Source organism: Rousettus aegyptiacus, unplaced genomic scaffold, assembly GCF_014176215.1.
Source record: "Rousettus aegyptiacus isolate mRouAeg1 unplaced genomic scaffold, mRouAeg1.p scaffold_m13_p_3, whole genome shotgun sequence".
Taxonomy (NCBI): domain Eukaryota; kingdom Metazoa; phylum Chordata; class Mammalia; order Chiroptera; family Pteropodidae; genus Rousettus; species Rousettus aegyptiacus.
Genome location: NW_023416306.1, coordinates 120,513,197 through 120,530,471, shown reverse-complemented (window position 1 = coordinate 120,530,471; position 17,275 = coordinate 120,513,197). Strand labels below are relative to the sequence as shown.

At 41.2% G+C, this 17,275-nt stretch overlaps 1 protein-coding gene across 2 annotated transcripts in view; it reads left to right on the top strand.

The window, feature by feature from the left end:
• Nucleotides 1–2,229: 2,229 nt before the first annotated feature.
• The window catches only part of FBN1 (fibrillin 1), a 216,439-nt gene continuing 201,393 nt past the window's right edge, over nucleotides 2,230–17,275 (top strand). The window contains exons 1-2 of one of the 2 annotated variants that reach the window (XM_016163229.2): nucleotides 2,230–2,416; nucleotides 3,047–3,391. In XM_016163229.2, coding sequence (XP_016018715.1) covers nucleotides 3,228–3,391 — 164 coding nt within the window. In that variant the 5' untranslated portion in view covers nucleotides 2,230–2,416; nucleotides 3,047–3,227. Of the gene's footprint in view, nucleotides 2,417–2,624; nucleotides 2,772–3,046; nucleotides 3,392–17,275 lie in introns of those variants that run through there. The other variant, XM_036218301.1, reaches the window with a different exon arrangement.

Sequence of the window (17,275 nt, the reverse complement as noted above, 5' to 3'; positions counted from 1 at the left end):
CTTTGAGATGAAACCCTGGAAAGCAAGTTAGGTTGAGTCATGGACAATAGATATGCACAGAAATGTTGGAAGGTGGAGTCGGTGATTTGAAGGGTACCAGGGTTTACTCTTTGCTTTGTGGGCAAAAGTCTTAGAAAAGCCCTTAGAACAGTTGCTGCTGTTCTACGTATCACTGAGTGAAAGATTCTAAGAGAGTACAGATTGTCTCACATGCTGCTGGAGTGTAGGGGAAAGCAGTAGAGTTTCCAGATTTCCCAGAGGTAGCAAAATGGTCCATTCAACTGGTGGACAGGACAAGATCTTCCTGAATCTCCAACAGCCATCCCCTGAGCCGTGGTCCCTCTGCTCAGACCCTTTTCCCAATTTGAACAATTCCCTTACCATTCCTTACCTGGGAACTTTTAAAAATGCCAGGGTTAAGGTTCCACTCCAGACTATTTAAATTAGAATCTTTGAGGGTTGGGTCTTGGTGTAAGATTTTTTTTTAAAAACCCAGTGGGTTTGAGAATGCTACCCTTATTAGAGTCTAGTCATTTGGAATTAAGTCAAACATCACTTCCTCAGGGAAGCCTTCCCTGATCAGCCTCGACCTAGGTCAAGTTCCCCTTTTATATATCCTCTAAGCAAATATCCAGTACTTCTCTCTCTTGGTTTTTAGCAATTGGGACATCATTTGTTTCAAGTCTACATTTTCTTGTTGACAGCCTGGGGAGAAACATTTCTGCCTAGCTCACCAAGGAGCCTAGTTCAACCCTGCACCAACTGGGACATGGTTAGTACTCAGTAAATAACTTCTTGAACAAATGATCGCCTTTACTCAATCAAGGGTGTGTGAACAAGGCTCCAATTTATGAATATGCTAAGAGAATATTTGCAGGTGAGTCCTTAAACTAGACCACGTACTTATAGGACTATGATTTCAAATGGGCTCATAGTTTTGACAATTTTATTGTTTTCTTCTTCAAGTTCACATGTTATAGTAGTTCAGCAGGCTCATCTTCACCGTTATGAACCTGTGTGGTCAACATTGTTATTCACATGTTGCAATTTAAATAAATTGCCCGGGTCCCTATACCCTATTACCTGGACACAAATAACTGCAAATAAGGAAAACTCTTCAACTGGATTTGTTTGTGCTAAGCTCTTATTCTGGCTTGACAGCTATTGGCTGATACCCGGGGATTTCCTGGTGGTCTCCAGTTTCAGCGGTCAGGGCCCATGGTGCGACTTTCTTCCCTCCTAAACTATTATAGGGTACAGGCAACACCAGAGCTTATCCATATAAGGATGCCATAAAACTATATTCTCCAAAGTCACTGTGCTTTTGCTTGTCCTGGAAAGGCAGCCGCGCGCGCTCGCGCGCGTGTGAGTGTGTGTGTGTGCGCGCGCGCGCGCTTAGAGGAGGTGAAATAGGGTCATCTAGAAGAAATAGGGTTGTTTAGTCCTAGCTGTGAGCTGGGTAGAGGACCATCCCTTCACCGCCCTCATCCCAAATCCCAGGTTCGAACATTCACAGGGCTCTAGGTCAAAATCGGACTCAGGCTCTTGGAGCATCCTGGATCCAGCCTGAGTGGCTTGAACGGAGCCCCAGAAGAGCCGCGCCTGGAGTGGGCTCTTGACGCCTGGGCGGCCAGTGGCGGCGGACTCCCGCCCCCTGCCCTCATATCAGCTCTTGCCGCAGCCCTAGCCTGCGACGCTCCCAGCCGCAGCCTCCCGGCCTCCCCGCCTCCGGCCTCCGCTTGGTGCCTCGCCCGAGAGGAGAGAGGCGCAGTGAGGAGGCGCGGTCGGCGAGAGCGGGTGTCCTCTCGCGCCAGGGCCGCCGGGGCCTCCGGGGCCGCCGTCTCCAGCACGCGTTCTTGGTGCAGGTGGCACAGATTTCTGCGCCCTCCGGGCTTCCCAGATCACGGGAGAGGCTGATCTTGGGTCTTGACCTCCCAACCGCAGAGTGGGCTAAACCACTACTCCACTTCTTCCCATTCCCTCAACATCTCATCCCAAAACGAACAATCCCAGGCCGGGCAGGACCCGATCACCTCTGCCTCCTCCCACTGTGCTAATCCTGCGAGTGAGGGAGGCCCCTGCGCCGAGGCGGTGGCTGGCAAAGGGAAGTGGAAAGGGAGGATGGATGGGGCCGAGGGGTGGGGTGGTGATGAGGGGGATGTAGGAGGGGGTGTCATTTTCTTTTTCTTTCTTTTTTTTAAAAAAGTATTTCTCTCGCGAGAAACCACTGCGCAGACGATACTTGAAGAGGTGGGGAAAGGAGGGGGCGCAGGAGCCGCGGCAGAGGCTGTGGGTGCCACGGGAGGACAGGCGGCCACAGTTGGGACAGCTGCTGGTGGAGCGAGGCAGCGACTGCCGCGGCCAGGACCAAGGGACAGCTGCCGCCTCCTCGGGAGCCAGAGCCACCGCTTTTCCAGTGGGTGCAGCCGGGGTCTCGACAGGGGTCGGGCGGCCAGCGGGGCTGGGGCTCCAGCCACGGAAGCTTTTGCGTTTGCGCCGCGCTGAGGGCAGGGGCAGGGACGGGGGTGAGGGGCTGTCCTGGAACGTCCACAGCTGGCGCTGGCCCTCCCCTGCCTGACAGCTTCCTGGCCAGGGGCTCCCGGTGCCGGGCCCGCGTCAGATGCTCGGGGGGCGGTGGCAGCGTCCTGAGCCGGCCGGGGACGGCGCGGCGGGCTTCCAGCCCCGCGGCTTGGCGGAGGGGACAGGCTAGGGAGCTGGGGCGTTCAGAGCGCGCGTGGCGCGCAATTCGTGCCATTAAAAAATAAACCCAGGTAGCTTGCCCCGGGGATTTAGGACCTCTCGGGACATGGGTACTTTGCTGCGCGCTTTGCAGGCGGCGTCCCGGAGGCCGTGGGGTTGGCTGGAGCCGCTGCCGCCGGGGGCCTGGGCTTTTGAGCCAGCTGTGGACCAAACGGTCTTAACTTACCCTAAGTAACTGCGCCACGCGCAGGCGGCGCGCAGCCTGGGCTCGGGAATCGGGACCGCGAAGCTTCAGCATCCCGATGCCCTGAATGTTCCCCCCGCCTCGGCGATTTGTCTGTTGCAGCTGGCACGGGCCGCCTGAAGTGGGAGCAGCGCCTGGAGAAGGCGGGAGGAGCCCGGCCCCGGGGACGGGCGGCGGGAGAGCGGGACCCCGGCGGCGCGGCGCGCTTAAGGGCGCAGCGGCGGCCGCGGAGCGAGCCCGGGGCACGGCGACAGGCGGCGGGAGCCGGCAGCCGCTCGGCATCATGCGGAGAGGGAGGCTGCTGGAGTTCGCCCTGGGATTTACCGTGCTCTTAGCGTCCTACACGAGCCATGGGGCGGACACCAATTTGGAGGCTGGGAACGTGAAGGAAACCAGAGCCAGTCGGGCCAAGAGAAGAGGCGGCGGAGGACACGACGCGCTTAAAGGGTAATGGAACGGGCCAGCGCCTACGGTGCGGGTTTCCCCTCCCTCTTCTCCCTAGTATCAAGATCCAGAGAAACTGACAGTCGACTCGCAATGGTAGAGCTACGGATCCTTAACAAGACCTCCTGGGGGCACCTTAAAGGTGCAAGGGTTACTCAGTCCTCAACGCATTCGAGGCTAAACCACCTTGCTACTACTCTAAGGATTTCTGTCCCAGAGGCGAGGTCATGGTTAAAAGGAATCTTGGGCCATTGTCGAGGCTGATTTTAGGAAGCTAGAGGGTTCTTTGAGGAAGAAGGGGAGGAGCTGTGACTGAGAAGGGGAGAGTCCATTCCTTTCCTTTCGTACCAATTCCGGTTGGGTTTAGGGGAAAGTACTTTCCTTGTGGGCATCCTTGCAGATGCTCCATTTATTTGTAAGGGAACAAGGAAAAGAAGGTGTTCCAATGACAGACAGCCAGAGAAGACACACAGTTAATGATTGGCTCTTCTCTAAGTTATGCTAATTAAAATTAGGAACTGGGTTTTCTGGGTGATAACTGCTCTTCAGATGTCTGCACTGGAAGCAGATCAAGGCAACAGTTTGAGAACTTGTTTTTAGGTTGTACATGCTGCTGTGACCTTAAACGGGTGTTTTAAACTAATGGTGTATGTGTTATATATGTGCAACAGAGCATATCACCAGCTTCCTATGTCACTATTACAGAAAATGTTTCAGCAGGAATTATTTAAATTAGGCAGGTTGACTGCATAAGGATTTTTAGTTCCATGAATTGAAGAAGGGCGGAATACACTTCTTTAAAATAAAAATTGTTCAGATTGAAAGAGAAACCTCTTTCTGAGATTGTTTAAATTTAAGCCTCCAGAGAAGCAGCAGGATAGATTGTAAATGACCCATTTTATCTCCTTGGAGGAGCCTGTTAAATGAACCCCAAACAGGAAACACCCAGAGGTTTTCTATTAAGTACTTATGATTCTCATTGTCACTCTTTTTTTGAGCAGTTCTGTAGTTCGGATTATGGGGCCCTGAGTGACCAAGTGATGTTGTTCTTTGGGATATATGGCTGAATGGTTCACTTATTCTTTTCTGTTATGGGCTGTTTTAATTATAGAGGTAGTGTAATTTGGCCCAGGTAGGATAGAAAAAGTGCAGTAAACTGACAGATCAGTTTTTGAGTCCTCGTCTAGACTGGGGACAGCACAGGATGATTGTCAGAGCCAAGAACTTAGGCTGTGGTAAAATATGCATGATTTTCCGACCCCAGGAAATAGTTTTGATTAATTTAGTTCCGTCGTGGTCTTAGTGGAAAATAAACCGAGGATTCTAACAATGCTGGAAAGAAAATTTGCTTATCATAGTAAACCTAATTTTGATCAGGCAGCAGGCATTTACTGCTCTGTGTGCAAGGCCCATGGTAAGTTCAATAGATGGACAGAAACTCTTGAAAGGACCTCTTTTAGTCCAGCATTTTTCCTTCAAAAATATTTCTGCGATATGATATTATTTTAATGTTTGAGCTTGATGCCATTGTTTCTATAGAGAGAGAGGAAGTGGGAATTTAATTCTCTGGATGAAGGTCTTTGGGGAGACTTTAGGCCTGGCCAGACATTTGTCTCATCTCTATGTGCTATCACAACCAGCAACCAGCATGTTTCCCTGGGAGGCACAGACTCAATGTGAAAACAAGCTAAGCTTTGCTGCTTAACAGGATGCCCACACTTGTACTCACACCAGCACTTACTTCTGTTAGGTTTTACATTTTTATGACTATCAAGAGATAACCTTCTCTGTTCCTCATAGTATTTGGTCACTAACACAGATGTGACACTATTGCAAACTATTTATAAAGCCTTCCCAAAGTTGTGGTATTAAATTGAACAGTGATTATGACTGTTTCTAATTCTCATGTTATCGTTAAGATTTTACACAGATATAGAGGTTTTAAAAAGAATTAGTTAACCTTTATAGTATAATAATGTATGTTAATATAATATAATATAATATATGATATAATATAATAATGAATCTATAATATAAAGGTATAATATAATTTAAAAATTTTTATAATTCTCATGTTATCTATATATGTATGTATATGTATATATTTGGGGACATAAAAATGATAATTTAAAAAGCTATACAATTAAAAATATTTCTCCACATACCTCTCAGAGACCATTTTCTTGTGCATATTTTTAGATGTAGGTATATACATATACACATAAATGTGTATGTATCTATGCATCTACATATGTGTATCCTTTTTAGTACATGGAATATACTGTCTATACTTTTCTGAACCTTGCTCACGTTTATATATCTTTAGTGCCTCCATCTATAACTTAAATGGCTCTACCTCATACATTCCCTTGGTGTATAGAATTCCGTAATGTGGCTGGAATAGTTCCCTAATGATGTCTCTTTAGATTATACTAATTCTTCTTTTTTTTTTTTTTTTTGCTATTACTAACAATCTACTACATGCTTGAGTGTGTACATGTAAAAATTTATGGAGTGCAAATTAATAAAAATAGGACTCCTGGGTCAAAGGTTTTCTAATTCATTTTAAATAAACAGCAAGTCAGATATTAAATTTGAATAACATTTAAAATGTATTCTCTCTGCTTATTGCTATTACAGTCTCACATGAATAAGTCTTTGAACCATGCCCTGCTGTAGAAATCATCAGGGAAAGCAGTTGTGTGTTACATTTTTCCAGTTATTGCTTAGAATTTCTATTTTTGCTAGTTAAAATATTACCAGCTTCAAAACTAACCACTTTGACTACAGTAAAACTGTTTACCATTTTAATGGAAATACACAGTTTATGAAGTGAAAGTGATTTGTAACCCCTAAGTCTGTCTGATGTCCAGTTGGTGGCAGCAACTTTCAGCACCTCACTAATATTTCCTCTAGTTAAAAGGTACTTTAAGCTCATCAGTATCTGCTGTGCACTGATCTAGTCTCTCCTACAAATACTGCCTTCTTGTCTTTTTCTGACGTGACAGGAGACTACAAAATTTGCCTCGGTGTTCTTCTTGGTATATGTATTTCTATCCTGTCGGCTACCTCACTTCACAGACTAGAGACCTGCCTAGTTTTATCTTCTCTGGGTGTATGGTCCTAGCTTTTCTTTCTCTCCTTCTATCCTGTTGCAGGTGTTTTTTTTTTTTTTTTTCCCCTTCCCACTGGGCAGCAGAAGTTGTTCCACAGTGGAAATTTAAGCATCCTCAAGTTTCTTCCCAGTTTTTGCTGTGTTTTCTTAGAGTAAATCGCCAATTTCTGTTTTTACAGAAAATTTTTTTAATGGAATGAGTGTGGTCAACATTCACTCTGTAAAAATGGCATTTTTCTCTATTTTGAAATGAGAATTTTGCAAGTTTCAGAAATGTTTTCAAATAATAAATGTACAGTAATTTTCCTTTGCTTGGGTGTTGTTTAACATGTGTGAAATGATTTTATGAGAAATACTAAAATTCTAGTTTTATTGTTTGAATTTCAGTTCATAAGAGTTTTTCTCTGCCAAATTCTTGAGTTCTGTGATTAGGCAAAAAGTGTGGGAGACAATCCAATTAAAAAAACACACAACTCTACTTGAATAGCAGTAGATATGCACCATTATTTATGATTGCCATATTGCTTTAGCTTCAAATAAGGAAATATTACAGTTTCCTGTCAAAGGGAAAAATTCTTTAGAGTAAAACCCCCTTTTCCTAAATCTCTGATAAGGTGGATTGAGAATTTCTATCTTTGTTACCTTGTTTATAAGTGTTTGAGACTGGTTGTTATTTCACACAAGTTGTCCCCTTGTGCATGATTCCTTTTGCTCTTTGTTTATTTGTTTATTTTTTCCAGAGGTCTTGTTCCCAGAAAAATACATGTGGAACAGTTCATACACAGGGTAGATTATGTGATGGGAAACTCCTAGGGATTAATTACACAGAAGTCTGCTATTAAAATAAAGAATGTTAACAGGGAACACAGAAAAAGTTCTGTAGACTTTATAAAGCCCATTTTACTTTACAAAGAGGACTTTAGGACTTCATGTGAAGTCAGATAGTCTAATATTTAAATATGGAGAAAATACTCCTGCAGTGGTATGGTTTGTCCCTGCATTTACTGAAAAGATTAAACTAAAATATTGAGGCACCATTAAAAAAAAAAAAAAAGGTATTCTTAAGTAGAAGTTTTCAGCAATTTCATATTTTAAACAAGAGATGGAGACAAAATATTTATGTGACTCATTTTATGACATTTAAGACATAAAGATTGTTTACAAATTGCGTAAGTCGTTGGTATTACAAATTAATTAAATAAAACATGCGTCAACCTCCAGTGAGATGAGGTCAGGGCTGCTGGAAATGGAAGTACAGACATATCTTTAAACTTATTTGGAATTTTCAAGAATATTGAAATGTTTCTTTCTCATCTTGTGTAGAAGATACTTAAAAAGATTATAGATTACACCAGTGACTCTATTCAAGGAAAATACGGAACCTAGGATCTAGGCACATGGTAGGTGTTCGTTCAGTAGACAGTTTTTGAATGTCTGACCAGTTTTGATTGACTGGGTAAGGTAAATTATATAAATTAGAGTGTGGAGAAAGTATATGAGAGAAGTGAAGAAAAATTTGAGTGAAAAAGGCATGAAGTGAAAAGGAGTGAACAATGTTTGTGATTGAGGGACGTTGAATACAATAAGGCAGGATTTGCATGGCATGGCTCTAAGGGATTGAGCTCATAGTGTTACCTATGAAAGCAGTGCCCTTGGAGTTGTGCAGTATACAACCTGGTGTGCCTGGCCATAGATAGTCATTGTCAGTGTGGGAGAGGGAGTAAAGGACATATGACATTACTATGTGATTGTCGTGAAAGGGGAAGCTGGTGAGTTATGAAAGGATTTTAAGATGAGAATATGATTAGATCTTTACCACTCTGACAGAGGTGGAAAAGGTGTATGGCTTAGAGCAGGGGTCCCCCACCTCCCAGGCCATGGACTGGTACCTGGTCCGTGACCTGTTAGGAACCGGGCCACACAGCAGGAGATGAGAGGTGCTCAAGCTTCATCTGTATTTGTAGCCACCACCCAGCGCTAGCATCACCACCTCAGCTTCACCTCAGATCATCAGGCGTTAGATTCTCATAAGAGCTTTGGTGCCAAAAAGGTTGGGGACCGCTGGTTTAGAGAGTAGAGAGACTAGAGACAAGGATATTTGGGAGACTAACATAGTAGTCAGGGTGAGCGTGGATGATGGCCTCAGTAACGGCAGTGGAGGGGGAGAAGAAGAAGCTCCAGTGTGTTCCAGAAGTAACACCGACAGTACATGACCACTAGATTGTGAGAAGCAAAGGGGACAAGGCACTTAGGATGTTCCCACCTCCATATATACTGAAACTATTTTATGTAAAAACATTATAGCTCCATTAGGAACAAAATTATTCCTAGTCCTCTACTCAAGGAAACAATCTATTTACATCTGTGAGTGTTTTGGTTACCTTATTGCTATGTAACAAATTACCCCCAAACTGAGCGGCTTAAACCAACAATTTTATTATTTCTTATGATTCTGCAGGCCAGGAATTTGGACAGGGCACAGTGAGGAACCTTGTCTCTGCTCCCTATAATGTCTGTTGGGGCTGGAATGAACAAGATGACTTCTTCATGTGTATTTCTCGTTCTACGATCATGGACTGGCGCCTGCAGCCCTGTTTACTTTGGTGTGGTTTAACTAAATGGACAGATAGGGGAGGAGAATAAAGGAAGCAAGAGTCACTTGTCTGGTTTTGTTGGGGGACTTCCAGGTTTTAAAGCTCTCTCCTATATGATCTGGGCCTGCCCCTGCAGATGGAGCCACTGAGTGTATGTTTTCAAATGGAGAAATTGTGTCCCAGGTACAGTCAGGCCTTGCTCAGGGTATCCATGGGGTGAATCTTGAGTAATAGTCTCTTGACCCCGAATCACATGCTTTAAGCCCAAGTGTCGACTGCAGAACTGACTTGCATGGCTGAAAGCTGGTCAGAAGTTGCTCGATGGGCTCGTGGTGATCATTGCTGGCTGCAGTCCTCAGTTCTCCTTCATATTGTTTCAGATTGTCCCCCTCTTCACATGGCCTCGTTACATGGACTTTTAGCAGCATAGCCAAGAGCACAAAAGTGGAAGTGACCAGACTGTCTTCAAACTTAGCTTGGAATTGCATGGCCTGGAATTCTATGCAAGTCACAGGCCTTGCCCAGGTTCAAGGGTGTGGACCGATAAGCTCCACTTCTTGATTTGAAGAGCAACATATATCTGCAGGGAGGGGAGGACCTTTGAGAGACATCTTTGGAGACAAGCTGTGCTAGTGAAGGAATGGGTTTTTGAGAAAGATAATCAGATGTTTTAAATTTTAATTCTGACTTGATTGAGTCTGAGTAGCTTAGTTCCCCAATGAAGATACCTCATTGTATTTCACTACTCTGACTTCATAACGAAAAATGCTGTATGAAAAATGTGTCTCCATGATCAGTTAGACTAATGTTAAGGGCACTGTTCTTAGCTTGTCCACAGTCCGCATTTAAAGAATTCATAAACCCTGGCAATAAGATTATAGTTCCAATAAATTGGCCAATTTTGTTTTGTTCAAGTAGAAAAACTGAAAAAGTCCTAAATTTCTCCCTTTTTCCTTTATAAGAGACTCAGGGACAAATTCAATGCACAATCACTTTAATTAACTTCAGTGTTTGGTATATTTTGCCTTCTATATGGGGTTTTACTTTCAGTTTCTATTACTAGCCCAATATGTTGGGCTAGTAATATATATGTTGGGGTAATTCACTTCGAAAATTTTTTTTCTTTTTTGAATTAAGAGTATAATTAATAAAGTAATTGCCAGTAGAATGGCGTAGTGATCTGAACTCTATTATTATTGTCATAAATGGAGTAGCCACTTGTTAATAGAATATAACTAGATTAGGAATATAGTCAAGTTTCGATTCTGGATCCAATACTCTGTTATATCAAATCTCCATTTTAATTTCTTGTGACTTTACCACTTTCTCAAGTGGTTGTTGTTGTTGTTGTTGTTGTTGTTGTTGTTGTTGAAGTTATCACTGAGTATATTTATTCAGCTCCCTCAGAGTGGAAGGGGGAGAGGAAAATTCCCTATCTCCAGCATTCCCAGCTAAAGATGTATTCCAGACATCAGGCAGTCTCAGAGTGGGAGAACTGCTCTGTTAGACAAGTTATTTGGTTCAGTATTTCGAAGGCTTGTGAATTCCTAGACCATCAGTCATACTTACATTCAAATATAAGTATCCAAACACATCTAAGTTCAAATATAGTACAACCGTTTTATGATGTTGGTGTTGGGAGACAGGATTTATGTCGGCCCTATGGACACATTGTTTGCTGCTAAGTTCTTAAATTCCTAGTTTTGAACTGAAATATTATGATATCTCTGTTAATAAAGAGAATGTATTCCAGAGACAGGTTTTAGTTTTATTTTGTTTTGTTTTTCTGTTTCTTCTCCTTTTTCTCCATCTTCCTCTTTTCCTTCTTTGTCATTGATATCTTCTCCTTTTCTTTTTTTCTTCTTCACTGTCATCTCTATTTTGTTCTGTGTTAGTAACTTTATAAGCTGAGCTACAAATAAAATAGGGATAATAAGAATATCAAATAAGGGTTAAAACACTAAGGAAATTACATTCTAAGTAAAATGTTAACTTTTTTACCTGGGGCGGTCTTGGAATGTTCAAAAAGAAAAACAGATAAATTTTTGTTATTAGAGTGAAAGATTGAGGCGGCAGGAGAGGAGAGTGGGGAGGAAGTTCTGGAGTGGAGTCTGATCAGCCAGTGGAGTTGAACTGGACAGAATAGATAGATGCCAGGTGCTGACAGATATTAATGACAGCTCCCTCGGTCCTGGCAGCCTTGGTACCAGCTTGGTACGAGTGACCTGTGGCCTTAACCAGCCTGTGCAGGGGACTGAGGGCTTTTGGAAGAGAGTCAGGGTATGAAAGAAAGATACTCGGTGGTCAACCCCAATGGGAGACTGGACACTAGAGTTTTAGGTCCTCGATGCTACCTTGAAATCAGTGGCAGTCTCCAGGTTAGGCGAGGCTGAGTGGGATGGATGGGACTTTTAAAGGAAAGTATTCGCCAGAGATGTGGGGAGGAGGAGCAGGGTAATCTTCTCTGGGAGTCTGAAGGGTTACCACGCCCCCAACCCACAGTCACACTTCTAATTAGCAATTAGAGTGTCAGATGTCTTGGGATGGGCCATAGCAATTCTAGATCTCTAAACTTGGACTCTTGTCATAACCTGCTGACTCAGTTATCCAAACTACTAATTTATTCTTTTAGAATCCATGTAATAAGCATGCCAATGAGGAAACAAACTCTTGAATTCTTGTCTTTTCATCTGTATCATTCAGCCCAATAATTCTGCAGTACATCTGCCTAATCCAAGCAACAGCTATTTATTGAACATTCACTGTGTTTGAATTGGACCTAATGCTTAATTCTCCAAATGAACACCCTCTCTCAAGCCTGTTGATATTATTATCTTCTTTCCAATGATTCTAGGTAGAACTACATTTGGAATATTGTTTTCTTCCTTTACTCATGGGGTTAATGTCTGAGGTGATGTGGACAAGTGCTTTGAGAGGAAGGACTTGATGTGCAGCTGTCAAGTGGACAAATCGGATTTAATCTTTCGTGGACTGCTGCTGCTTCACACCCTAGAGTTTAGGCCACTGACCTCAAGTTTGCAAATTTTATATCCCATTACCACCCTGTGAGTTCTGTACTCCCCAGGGCCATATAGTTGATGTTTTAGCTGGAATCCGAGAAAGTGTCTGAACATTTCCTGAAGAGTTGGCTACGAGCGATTTGGCAGTTCAGTCATAAAAACCCAGAGCTAGTGGCTGAGGTATACGTTATAATTACCTCATACTGTTTCCTATTTGAGCCTGGTTGTGGGTAGCTGGGTAGAGTGGTATTGCTTGTGGGACTGACTGTATTTTAAAGGACCGAGGAATCATTTTCAATGAACACTAATAGCCATTGGCCATGTTTTTAGGGCAGCTTGGAAGTGTGTGCATAGACATGCCTAGGGTCAAGGCCTGGCTCCACCACCTACTAGGAAGGAACCTCAGACAAGTGGTTTGACCTGTCTGAGCCTCAGTTGTAAAATGGGATTATACTAACTTTTTGATTGCCCTAAGGTTTAGTGAGATAATACATTTCCAGTTCCTAATGCAGCGATTGATGTGTTTAGCTACGGTGATGGGGATGGCTATAATTCTTTCACAGATAAGGAAAATTAGGGGTGGAGTCATACAAAGAGGCTGGATTTTTATGGTGGAAGCAAAAAGTTAGATAATCATTAGTATCTGGATACCATAGTCTCCACTTTCTCTTGGAACTGATTATTTTCGGAAACAAAGGAAGCAAATTTGAACTTCGAAATTTCTAAAAATATAATTTTAATGGAATTTACTTTGTCTATGGAGACTTGCTATACCTAAAGGCAGTGTGTGGATAAGGTTTTTATTTTTAAATGTTTCTTTCTCCTAAATTGTGTTGGCCTTTATGGGAAAATAAACTTACTATTATTCCTTATTACCATGCCCTCCACCCCCCACCTCAACTCCTCCAAAGAAGTTTGCATTGTTTTATCAGCAGATTTGGCAAATAGGACTTGTCTCTTTCCTGATGGATACTTTTATTTTTTTAAAGAGGCTTTGTGAAAGAAATTTAGATTTAAGGAAACGGGAAGACTGGCTTGAAACCACTTCTTTGGCAGCAGTGCAAGGAGATACCCTGAAAAATAGTACTGTTTTGTGGTGAGGTGGTTGGCCATCTTTTGAAATGTACTTTCATTGCCTTTGTCAGAGTAAGGGTTGGTTATGATCAAGTAGACAAGAAACCAACCTACCTTTAAGCTTGTGATCTTGTAGGGAAAGAGATAAACTCTTTCCCAGCTTCGACACATCAGATCTCATGGAGCAGTCTGGCACTGCTCCTGTCATGTGCCTATCACTGTGGCCAAAGAATTGGGGCCAGGCTTGAGCCATGCGGAATGGGTTCATTTCTCTTGGGAAAGAGGAGTTCAGCTAGCAAAGAAAAGGAATGCTGGGTGGGTACACATAACACATCTGTACCCAAACCAAGAAAGTTCCCTTTTTCACAGACCCTGTACTTCTTCAACTCACTCTATTATTTCTGTTCTCTCTGGGCGCTTTGTGGGAAAGCCTCACTTGCGTGATTTGGGGCCAGGCTGACCACCCCTGAGAAGAGCCATGGCCTCACTTTCTAAATGAGCATTCCCTTCCTTTGGCTTCATTCTTTGCAGCAATGTAATGCTCATTCAGTACAAAGGGATTCTTATTTGTTGTTGTTTTTCTTCTGTGTCCTATTTCTCTTGAGAAATTGAACATATTTTTATATTTTTTTTATGATTCCTATTTTGATTTTAATGAGGGTTGACTTTCAAGAGATCTTAAACTATTGAACATCCGGGAAAGTGGAATGAAACATACATTATCTTAATTGAGGTCAACCTTTGGTAGAATTCCTATACCTTACACCCTTACATACCAGCCCGTGGTTAACTGATTGGCAATAAACTCTAAGAAGTTGTGGTTGCTTCATCTTCATTCACAGCCTATGAAAACAAGAGTGCTTTAAATAAGGAATAGTTTCAAAAAATAATAGTTATTTTTCTATTTGTCATTAAAGAAGTTTGAATTACCTAATATTTCTCATCTTCTTGGGCTAAATCAAAACCTACCAATACAATTAAAGTTTATTAAAAAGCAAAAATATAAAAAGAAACCAACAAATACCAGGTACTTTCTATGCTCTACTAACTTCTCAAAAAAGAAATAAATCTCAAATAAGAAAATAAACTTATAAAGTTTTGAAAACCTTTTAGGAATTTTACAAGAATATGCAAGTCATTTTTTTCTTCCTTTTTTTTTGGTCAGCAATTATGACTTAGTATTAAGCAATATTGGTGAGCATTTGATAGAATTCTAGACAATAAGGTCTCATTTGATCTTGGATTGATTTATCTGCTTGCTTGCACCTGGGCCCTTCCTTGAAAATAGGTTACATATTGAAGAACCAGAAAACATACTAGGACTCCTTGCTAAATGATTTCCTGCTTTTGGTTCATACTTCTCATGCCTATGAGAATCTTCCATTTGTGAACAGAAAAGCCAAATTCAACCCTTTTTTGGACCTGATAAAAATCAGTCCCCTCAAATATATTTTTTGTTAACTGATGAGTTTATGTTTGTTGTTAAGAAAGATAAAGTATCCTTATCAAAATTAATCATGTCAAAATGTAATTGTAATGCCCAAGGGAACCCATTCCCTGGGCTGACATGCTTAATGATTTGCATGTGGTTAAGTCCTTTATTTTTGGATTCCTTGTCTTAGGAACATTAATCTTATTTAGTAGCCACATACTCAAAATTTGTAGAAACACTGGTTAGTTCTTGTCCCTTGTTTAAGATGGTAAACATGTTGAGATTGGACTGTTACTATCGCTAAAGGGGATCCCCAGTCTCTCTTAAGAATACTGAGTTGAATAACAGATAAAAGTGGTTCTTCAAGTGAATGAAAAAAGAAAAGAAAAGTGTGATGTCATGATGGTATGTAGGAGAGTATGGTTATCAAGATGAACTTGGCCAGATGCTGTTGCAAAGTTGCCGTTTTTAACTTTTTAATATGGGTAATTTAAAATACATACAAAACTAGAGACAATAATATGATGATACTCCAGCTTTAGAAGTTACCAGTTAATGGTTAGTCTTGTTTTTCCATTTCTCTTTCCTACCACAGATTATTTTGAAGTAAACCCCTAAAAAATAATTTAATTTTTGAATATTTCAATATGTATTTCTGAAAGATAAGAACTCTTTAAAAAAATAAAGAAAATATTACTATCACATTTAAAATGTTCGTTAATTAAAAAAATATCATCAAATATCCAGGATTTAAATTTCCCTGGTTAGGTCATAAGTTTTATTTATTTTTTTACAGTTTGTTCAAATCGGGATCCAAATAAATTTTGTATTTTATAATAGGTTGATATGTTTCTTAAATATATAGGTTGTCTCTATCATTTTTTTACCCTGTAATTTATTTACTTACTGAAGAAATTGGTTCATGCTGTATGATATCACTTATATGTGAAATCTAAAGAGCCTAACAAACTCAGAGCAACCGAGAGCAGAGTGGTGGTTACCAGGCGCTGGAGAATGGGGGGAACGGGGAGATATTTGTCTCCCCGGGATATAAATTTCTAGGTATAAGTTCTGGAGATCAATTGTATAGCATGGTGCTTATAGCTAAGAATACTGTATTGTATACTTGAAATTAGCCGAGAGAGATCTTAAATGTTCTCATCACAAAAAAAGAAGTAGTAACTATGTGAGAGGATAAAGATGTTAGCTAATGCTATGGTGGTAATAATTTTGCAATATATAAGTATATTAAAACAACACATCAGTACACCTTAAACTTATACAATGTTACGTTTCAACTATATCTCAATAAAGCTGGAAAGAAAAGAGAAATTGGTTAATGTTCTGTAGACCAGTGGTATTTAAAATGCCAGTCCATAAACTACTTATTACTAGTCTGGGTTGAGGTGAGAAGCATGGGACAAAATGGAAATTCAGTATGGCATTAAGCACACTATTCAACTCAGCTTTTACATATTTATATATATATATATATATATATATAATGGCAAGGCTTTTTCGTGGAAGGAAGCAGTGAGATGATTTATTCCAGTTTAAGTTCCTTATCTCATTATAGATCAGTATATATAGTGTGTGGACTAGCACTGACCAGTCCTTGGACCACACTTGTAGTTCACTGCTGTAGAGTTTCTCACAGTCTAGTGAGGACTGCATTCCGGTGGTGGTGGGGCTTATTGCGCTCTTCTATATTTGCTGTCCCCTGTATTTGCTGTGACTTGTTTATTAAAGCTAGAGGCTTGACTGAATTCAGAATCAACTTTTTGGCAAGAAGCCTTTGTAGCTGATATGCGTACTTCCATTAGAGGCCCATCCTTTCAGCCGGTGTCTCTTTTTGTGATGTTAACAGCCATCCATGATCATTGTCTAGATCAATTAATGTACTAGGGTAGCAGAATGGGATTATTCGAATTCTGTTACTTCCTATTTATTTATTAATACTGTAAAGTTTACATCTAGTTTTAAACTTACACTCATCTCTTCACAGCCAGCAATGTCTGCAGGGCAGCCAGGCCTGCTTTTTTTGCATTTGTCTAAACTGACTCGTCACTTTGAGAGCTGTGGAAATCTTATTTAATATCTAATACTAAGGATTAGCAATTATGAGATATTAAGTTGTGGAAAATTTACCCAGAGGAACCTGGCTCTCAAGGGGGCAGAGGAAAGATATAATTATGAAAAACTCCATTCCTCTCCTCTTATCCCATGATTTGGTCTGAGAATTAAGATGGGAAAACTCAATGAGTTATTTTATTTTACAATGAGAGTTTCAGGCCAAGGTTGAAAAGTTGGTAAGATTTTGGACTACGGGTGGAAAGAAAAAGATGTTTGAAGATTTTTTAACATTCGGGAGTGGATGTTAAACATTTCAACATTGCTTTCTTAAGAATACCTTTTTATTTAAGAAATAGGACTTTTAAACTTATGGCAATCGTGTCACAATATTTGTAGGACAAATCATTAAACTGTATACCTTAACAGTGCTGCATGTCAGTTACATCTCAATAAAACTAGAAAACAGACAGACAAAAAGAAATGGTACAGCTAGCTGTAGTGATTCAAATGAAAGATTCTGAAAAATACTAGTATATTGAGATCCCCTTGGGAAAAGAATGCAGAGACAAGAGCTGCCCC